A 9637-nucleotide genomic window follows, 5' to 3' on the forward strand; every position below is an offset into this window, starting at 1 on the left:
GCCAGGATTACCACAACCGTCCATCAATGGAAAAGGATCCTGGGATGATAATGAACTGGGAAACCCAACAAACAGGAAATCAACTGAAATCACATCCCACTGGCAGGGCCCCAGAATAAGATTCCAAGTGAGGGCAAAAAGAAGGAACACTGAAGGAGATGCAGCCAATCCTGGGATATTTGGCTCATCTGGTTTACTGTACATACAATGACCATTTAGAAAATAAGAGCACCTGCAAATAAAGGACACTTGATGCAAGTCCCTTAGGTGTCCCTAATTTACAGGTTTCACTGTCTTAATGACCTGGGCTTGGGTATACAGGCCATAATTTCAAAGTTTGCAGCTGACACGAAACTCGGAAATGTAGTAAACAGTGAGAATAGTAACAGACTTCAGGAGGACATGGACAGACTGATGAAATGGGCAGACACATGGCAGATGAAATTTAATGCAGGGAAGTGTTAAGTGATACATTTTGGTAGGAAGAATGAGGAGAGGCAATAAAAACTTAATTGGTACAATTTTAAAGGGGGAGCAGGAACAGAGAGGCCTGGGGGTGTACGTACACAAATCTTTGAAGGTGCAGGACAAGTTGAGAAGGCTGTTGAAAGGCATTTGGGATCCTTGGCTTTATAAACTGAGGCTTAGAGTATAAAAGCAAAAAAGTTATACTAATAAAGACAGAAAATGCTGGAAATATTCAGCACGTCAGGCAGGCTCCGTGGAGAAAGAAACTGAGTTAATGTTTCAGGTCGATGACCCATCGTCAGAACTGGAAAAAGTTAAAGATTAAACCGTTTTTAAGCAAGTACAGAGCCAGGGAAAGGGGGGAGGAAGGGAAGGGAAGGGGAGGGAAGAACAAAATAGAAGGTCTCTGATAGGTCACAAGTGATTAAACAACAAAAGGGATGACGGTGGAAGGCAAGGAAGGTGGTAAATGGGATTAAAAAAAGAAACAAAAGATTGGTCAGGAGTAGCTGTAAATGGCAACAGCAGAACCATTACCAGCACCTGCTGTCCGAAAAAAAGGGAGCAGTGGTTCTAATCTGAAGTTATTGAAATCAATGTTGAGTCCGGAAGGTTGTAAAGTCCCACCCTTTTTCTCTGTGGGAACATGTTTACTCTGCACCCCTTGTATCTTCCCCTTGAACGCCTCCCACTGCTTTGACACTGATTTACCTTCAAGTCACTGTTTCCAGTCCACTTTTGCTAAATCACTTTTTAGCTTAGTAAAATTGGCCTTTCCCCAATTGAGAACTTTAACTCCTCTTGTATCTTTGTCCTTTTCCATAACTATGCTAAAACTAACTACACCAAAATGCTCTCCCACTGATAGCTTGCAGACTGAGCGGAAGTGTTCAGCAAAGCGATCACCCAATCTGTGTTTGGTCTCCCCAGTGTAGTGGAGATCGCATTGTGAGCAGTGAATACAGTATACTAGATTGAAAGAAGTACAAGTAAATCACTGTTTCACCTGGAAGGAGTGTTTGGGGCCCTGGACGGTGGGAAGGGAGGAGGTGAAGGGGCAGGTGTTGCATCTCCTGCGCTCGCACGGGAAGGTGGTGTGGTGAGGAGAGTGGGTGTTGGGGGTGATGGAAGAGTGGACCAGGGTGTCAGGGAGGGAATGGTCCCTTTGGAATGCTGGAAGGGGGGGAGGGGAGGATAGGGGAGGGGGAGATGGGTTTGGTGGTGGAATCCCGCTGGAGGTGGCGGAAATGGCGGAGGATGATACTTCATGCTAAACCTTTATTAATCACTGGTTAGGCTCCAGCTGGAGTATTGTGTCAAATTCTGGGCACCACACTTTAGGAAGGATATCAAGGTCATAGAGAGGGTGCAAAGGAGATTTACCAGAATGGTACCAGGGATGAGGCACTTCAGTTATGTGGAGAGACAGGTGAAGCTGGGATTTTTCTCCTTAGAGCAGAGAAATTTAAGGGGAGATTTAATAGATGTGTGCAAAATCCTTCTGTGCTGTATCATCCTATGATTCTATGATTTTGAGAAGTCTGCTCTAATTCTTGGATTTAATTGCTGAATTGCTGCGAACGCCCCACATTACATCAACATTGTGAAATCAATAACTGCAGCCTGATCTTCAGTTTACTTCAGACTATGCAATCTGTTTACTTTTCTGGAATATATATTAAAACATTCCCGTCATTGTGTGTTTCCCTGTACAGCAGTGCCATTTAACCATTTAAACACATTCTATTACGTAATATTTCTCAACTGACTGCCGCTAATGAGAATATTCTGTTTGTTCAAATCCCTGTAACTAATGACAATGACGGTACAATCTGATATAAATAACGGCTCCCTCCAACGTCTCAGTCAAAGCTGTTGCCTCTGACCCAACCAAACATCAGAGCTTCTCTCAGGAAATGCATGGTCGAATAACTGGTCTGGCGTATGCCATCTGCTACCCTATAATTGCAGCCGTTGGTGTCCCTGGTAAGTCACTGGGCTGGTTATTAATTGTGTAAATGGGTCTATCATTGTATCACTGCTCCCGCTGTGTCTCTAATAATTATAATATATGTATTCAGTTCTGATGCAAGGCAATTGACCTGAAACCTTAGCTCAGTTTCTCTCTCCACAGACGCTGCCCGACCTGCTGAGTGTTTCCAGCGTGGAATGTATTGAAGTAGTTTTCTAGAACAATATGTCAACTTGGGAACAGGCTATTTTTAATCTAGTATTGTGTAATGAGACTGGGTTAATTAGTAATCTTATCGTTAAGGAATCTCTGGAATAGAATGATCATAATATGATGAATTTCATATTGAGTTTGAGAGTGATGTAGTTAAGTCCGAAACAAGGGTCTTAAATTTAAACAAAGCCAATTACATAGGTATGAGGGGCGAGTTGGCTAAGGTAGATTGGGAAATTAGATTAAAAGATATAATGGTAGATAAGCAATGGTGAACATTTAAAGAAATAATTCATAATTCTCAACAAATATACATTCTATTGAGGAATAAAAACTCCACAGGAAAAGTGGTCCAACCATGGCTAACTAGAGAAGTTAAGGATAGTATTAGATTAAAAGAAGATGCTTACAATGTTGCCAAAAAGAGTAGTAAGCCTGATTGTAAGAGCTTCTACAGGTATGTAAAAAGGAAGAGATTAGCAAAGGCAAAAGTGGGTCCCTTAGTGGTGGAGATTGGAGAAATTATAATGGAGAATAAGGAAATGGCAGTCGTTAAACAAATATCTTGTATCTGTCTTCACAGTACAAGACACAAAAAAATACCAGAGATAGTGGGGAACCAAGGGTCTAATGAGAGTGAGGAACTTAAAGTAATTACGATTAGTAAAGAAAAAGTAGTAGAGAAATTAATGGGACTAAAAGCCGACAAATCCCCTGCACCTGATGGCCTACATTTAAAAGAGGTGGCTGCAGAGTTAGTGGATGCATTGGTTTAGATCTTCCAGAATTCCCTAGATTCCAGAGCAAACCCCATGGATTGAAAGGTAGCAAATGTAACCCCGCTATTCAAGAAAGGAGGGAGAGAGAAAACAGGGAACTATAGGCCAGTTAGCCTGACATCAGTAGGCGGGAAAATGCTAGAATCTATTATTAAGGAAGTGGTAACAGGGCACTTAGAAAATCATAATATGATTAGGCAGAGTCAACACGGTTTTATGAAAGGGAAATCGAGTTTGACAAATCTGTTAAAGTTTTTTGAGGGTGTAACTAGCAGGGTAGATAAAGGGGAACCAGTGGATGTAGTATATTTGGATTTTCAAAAGGCATTTGATAAGGTGCCACATAAAAGGTTGTGACACAAGATTAGGGCTCATGGGATTGGGGGTAATATATTAGCATGGATTGAGGATTGGTTAACGGACAGAAAACAGAGAGTAGGAATAAACGGGTCATTTTCAGGTTGGCAGGCTGTAACTAGTGCGGTGCCGCAAGGATCAGTGCTTGGGCCTCAGCTTTTACAATATATCTCAATGACTTAGATGAGAGAACCGAGTGTAATGTATCCAAGTTTTCTGATGATACAAAGCTAGGTGGAAAGTAAGCTGTGAGGAGGATACAAAGAGACTGCAAAGGAATATAGACAGGTTAAGTGAGAAGGTGGCAGCTGGAGCATAATGTGGGGAAATGTGAAATTATCCACTTTGGTAGGAAGAATAGAAAAGCAGAATATTTTTTAAAAGGTGAGAGATGAAGAAATGTTGGTATTCAGAGGGATTTAGGTGTCCTTGTACAGAAAGTTAACATGCAGGTACAGCAAGTAATTAGATAGGCAAATGATATGTTAGCCTTCATTGCAAGGGGGTTGGAGAATAAGAATAAGGATGTCTTTCGGCAATTATATAGGGCTTTGGTGAGACCACACCTGGATTACTGAGTACAATTTTGGTCTCCTTACCTAAGGAAGGATACATTTGCCTTAGAAGGGGTGCAACAAATGTTCACTAGACTGATTCCTGGGATGACTGGGTTGTCCTATGAGGAGAGATTGAGTAGAATGGGCCTATATTCTCTGGAGTTTAGAAGAATGAGAGGTGATCTGATTGAAACCTATAACAGTCTTAGAGGGCTTGACAGGATAGGTGCGGAGAAGCTGTTTCCTCTGGCTGGAGAGTCGAGAACTAGGGGTCATAATCTCAAGAAAAGGGGTCGGCCATGCAGCAATGAGATAAGGAAAAATTGCATCACTCCAAGGGTTGTGAATATTTGGAATTCTCTACCCCAGAGGGGTGTGGATGGTGAATCATTGAGTATATTCAAGATTGAGATCATTAGATTTTGGGAAGGGAATCAAGGGATATGGGGATCGGGTGGGAAAGTGGAGTTGAGGTAAAGGATCAGCCATGATCTTATTGAATGGCGGAGCAGGCTTGAGGGGCCTTATGGCCTACTCCTGCTCCTATTTCTTATGTTCAGTTTAATAAACTTGTTTTGTGTCAGTTCAAATTGAAGACTAAAAGAGTTATTTTTACAGATACCATGTAGCAACATTTAGGTTTCCTGAAATTATTAATATGTTCACCTACAACCAGTATTTTAATAAAAATATTTAATGTATGATACTGTTGACCAGAAGTCACCGGTTAACGGTTTTAGCTTAGTACACAGAGGAAGAGTCAATTCTCTCTTAATTCTCAATTCGCTTTATTAACGTCATTAGATCATGTACATACCGCTTATACGTCTAGTTAGATATAGGCATGCAGTTTACAGCAGGTTATACAGTTTTATACTCAAACTAGGATTTAAACGCACACCCACTAGGTTTCCCTGACTAACACTCCCTGAGTATTAAGATTTAAACGCACACCCACTAGGTTTCTCTGACTAACACTCCCTGAGTATTAAGATTTAAACGCACACCCACTAGGTTTCCCTGACTAACACTCCCTGAGTATTAAGATTTAAATGCACACCCACTAGGTTTCTCTGACTAACACTCCCTGAGTATTAAGATTTAAACGCACACCCACTAGGTTTCCCTGACTAACACTCCCTGAGTATTAAGATTTAAACGCACACCCACTAGGTTTCCCTGACTAACACTCCCTGAGTATTAAGATTTAAACGCACACCCACTAGGTTTCTCTGACTAACACTCCCTGAGTATTCAGATTTAAACGCACACCCACTAGGTTTCTCTGACCAACACTCCCTGAGTGGTCACAGAATAGAAAGGATATTATATTACCCGGAAAGGAGAGGTAATGCTGGCCAGGCAATTCGCTCTCTCACTCTCGACGTAGTCTCTACGTCCCTGACGTTGGGTCCCTACTTCCACGATGGTTAATCTCCCTCAAAAACACACACTCGCTCCCTGGCACCAAGCCTGCAATTCTTCAGTTTTATTCCCAAGTCTGTCTTTTCAAATGATGCTGTCTTCTCCGATTGGCTCAAAGTTGCTGGAGTGGTCAATGTCATCCCCTGATTGGCTCTGTTCCAAGGGGCGAGGTAGCATCACCTCAATACTCCTTTTCTAAATAAGGCCTGGTGTCTCATCAAAGCTCCTTTGTCCCTCGAAGAAGCGGAACGAATTCAAACCGGTTCTGGCCAGTTCAGACCAGTGACTGAACTCCAGGTCACCTCAGTTCAAAAGTCAGTGTCTTTGTTAGCACTTCGAATTAACCTCTATAGGTTTCTGCAGCCCCTGGCCAACAATACCTTTGTCAATTCTGACATCTCTGCAAAAATTGAGACCCCTGAGAAAAGGAAAGAACTTGCATTTACGAAGCGCCAGTCACAAATTCAGGACGTCCCAAAGTGCTTTACAGCCAATTTTTTTTTTTATTTATTCGTTCATGGGATGTGGGCGTTGCTGGCGAGGCCGGCATTTATTGCCCATCCCGAATTGCCCTTGAGAAGGTGGAGGTGAGCCGCCTTCTTGAACTGCTGCAGTCCGTGTGGTGACGGTTCTCCCACAGTGCTGTTAGGAAGGGAGTTCCAGGTTTTTGACCCAGCGACGATGAAGGAACGGCGATATATTTCCAAGTCGGGATGGTGTGTGACTTGGAGGGGAACGTGCAGGTGGTGTTGTTCCCGTGTGCCTGCTGCTCTTGTCCTTCTAGGTGGCAGAGGTCGCGAGTTTGGGAGGTGCTGTCGAAGAAGCCTTGGCGAGTTGCTGCAGTGCATCCTGTGGATGGTACACACTGCAGCCACAGTGCGCCAGTGGTGAAGGGAGTGAATGTTTAGGGTGGTGGATGGAGTGCCAATCAAGCAAGCTGCTTTATCTTGGATGGTGTCGAGCTTCTTGAGTGTTGTTGGAGCTGCACTCAACCAAGCAAGTGGAGAGTATTCCATCACACTCCTGACTTGTGCCTTGTAGATGGTGGAAAGGCTTTGGGGAGTCAGGAGGTGAGACACTCGCCGCAGAATACCTAGCCTCTGACCTGCTCTCATAGCCACAATATTTATGTGGCTGGTCCAGTTAAGTTTCTGGTCAATGATGACCCCCAGGATGTTGATGGTGGGGGATTCGGCGATGGTAATGCCGTTGAATGTCAAGGGGAGGTGGTTAGACTCTCTCTTGTTGGAGATGGTCATTGCCTGGCACTTATCTGGCGCGAATGTTACTTGCCACTTATGAGCCCAAGCCTGTATGTTGTCCAGGTCTTGCTGCATGCGGGCACAGACTGCTTCATTATCTGAGGGGTTGCGAATGGAACTGAACACTGTGCAATCATCAGCAAACATCTCCATTTCTGACCTTATGATGGAGGGAAGGTCATTGATGAAGCAGCTGTAGATGGTTGGGCCTAGGACACTGCCTTGAGGAACTCCTGCAGCAATGTCCTGGGGCTGAGATGATTGGCCTCCAACAACCACTACCATCTTCCTTTGCTCGAGGTATGACTCCAGCCACTGGAGAGTTTTCTCCCTGATTCCCATTGACTTCAATTTTACTAGGGCTCCTTGGTGCCACACTCGGGCAAATGCTGCCTTGATGTCAAGGGCAGTCACTCTCACCTTACAGCCAATTATGTTTGAAGTGTTGTCACTGTTGTAATGTAGGCAATGCGGCAGCCAATTTGCGCACAGCAAGCTCCCACAAACTGCAATGAGATAATGACCAGATCATTTGTTTTAGGTGTTGGTTGAGTGATAAATATTCGCCAGGACACCAGGGAGAACTCCGCTGCTCTTCTTCAAATAGATCCATAGGATACTTTACATCCACCTGAGAGGGCAGACAGGGCCCTCGGTTTAACGTTTCATCCAAAAGACGGCATCTCTGACAGTGCAGCACTCCCTCAGTACTGCACTTGAGTCTCAGTATAGATTGTGGAGCTCAAGTCTCTGGAGTGGAACTTGAACCCATGACCGTCTGATTCATCGGTGAGAGTGCTCCCAATGAGCCAAGGCTGAGAAATAAGGCTGGTTCAATGGATTGAATGGAGTTTCTGATGAGACTGGGTTTAAAGACCAAAACTGTCCCAAACCAGGTACGAATTGGCAGGATGACTGGTGTGGTACATGGGGAAAAGTCACACTGGTGGAATAGTGGATGCTCTTGTGAGACTGAGGCAGTGGCCTGTTGTTGGGTCAGAGTACAGGGAGCTTTACTCTGCTGACTCGGGAATCCTTGATGCTCATACTGGGATACCTAAAATGGGAAGAGTTCCATTCCTCAACAGTAGCATCTTAATGAAGATGAATAATAATTTTTTCTTATCTAAAAAGTGTCCTTAATATTAGGGTTGCCAACTCTCCAGGATTGTACTGGAGTCTTCAGGAATTAAAGATTAATCTCCTGGATACTGCTAGGAGCAACCCAGGAGAAAAGTAACAGGGGCATTAAAAGAAGTTGTGTTTTTGTTTCATTTTCTTTGAATCGTTTGTTTATTAGTTATAAGAATATTGGGAGATGGGCCCAGCGGTTGGAGATGGGAGGTCACGTAATGAAACCTCCAGGAATGCGTCCAACCAGAGGTGACCACCCTATTTAATATCGCTGCATGATAGGTCTACGATTAATGACAGGTGATGTACAGAATGATATATTCATACTGTAACCTATCAGTTTCTTACCCCACAAAGCACTGACACGAATACAGAGAATTATATAGAATCTACAGCACAGAAACAGGCCATTCGGCCCAACTGGTCTATGCCAGTGTTTATGCTCCACATGAAGTACAGGGATTAATGTCCAGGCATTGAGAAAGCTGTAAATCTCACACCAACTCCTGTCAAACCCGACGTGTTTGCTCTGAATCCAATCTCTGATTTCCCCTCTTTCCTACAGCGAATGTAGCAGCGATTGTGATCCTGTCCCGAGGAAAGTGCGGTCTATCCCGATGCGTCACTCACTACCTGTTGGCCATGGCGGTGTCCGATCTACTGGTCACCATCGCCGGTGTGATATTGAATCGGATCAATGGGCTTTTTCTCCCGGTCAGTTTCCTGTACATGACTCCGCTGTGTCGCCTCAGAGCCGTCTTGCTGTTCGCAGCCAGAGACAGTTCGGTCTGGTTAACGGTAGCTTTCACCTTCGATCGCTTTGTAGCCATTTGTTGTCAGAAGCTGAAAACAAAATATTGCACCAGAAAATGCGCGGCTGCTGTGATAGCAACTGTCAGTGTGCTGTTCTGTTTAAAAAACATTCCCTGGTACTTTGCATATGAACCTAGCTACATAACCGATGGTGTACCATGGTATTGTAACTTAATACCAAATTATTATACTTCACTGGCATGGATAGCCTTTGACTTAATCGACACGATGTTAAGCTCATTTATTGCCTTCTGTTTGATTTTGCTGCTCAATGCCCTGACTGTCAGACACATCGTGGTGTCTGGTAGAGTCCGCAGGAGACTGCGGGGCCACAGCAATGGTGAGAGTCACCATGACCCAGAGATGGAGAACCGGAAGAAGTCCATCATCTTACTCTTCGCTGTGACTGGTAGTTTCATTTTGTTGTGGACGATGTATCTTATCGTTTTCCTGTATGTACAGATTGCAAACCAATATACTTCCTCTGGTCCCAATGACCCTTTGTACATCGCCCAAGAAGTAGCATTCTTGCTTCAGCTCCTGAGTTGCTGCACCAACACGTGTATTTATGCAGCGACCCAGAGAAAGTTCAGAGAGGAGTTGAAGAACGGAGTGAAATATCCGCTGAAATTAATTGTCAAATTATTTACACCATGA

General features: G+C 43.9%; 1 protein-coding gene across 1 annotated transcript; it reads left to right on the forward strand.

Annotated features, from left to right (window-relative positions):
* Positions 1 to 2384: 2384 nt before the first annotated feature.
* LOC137333181 (probable G-protein coupled receptor 139) lies at positions 2385 to 9637 on the forward strand. Its single transcript, XM_067997365.1, has 2 exons — positions 2385 to 2454; positions 8733 to 9637. The coding sequence occupies exons 1-2, from the start codon at positions 2385 to 2387 to the stop codon at positions 9635 to 9637; spliced, it is 975 nt and encodes a 324-aa protein (XP_067853466.1).

This window comes from Heptranchias perlo, chromosome 15, assembly GCF_035084215.1.
Source record: "Heptranchias perlo isolate sHepPer1 chromosome 15, sHepPer1.hap1, whole genome shotgun sequence".
NCBI classification, from domain to species: Eukaryota; Metazoa; Chordata; class Chondrichthyes; order Hexanchiformes; family Hexanchidae; genus Heptranchias; species Heptranchias perlo.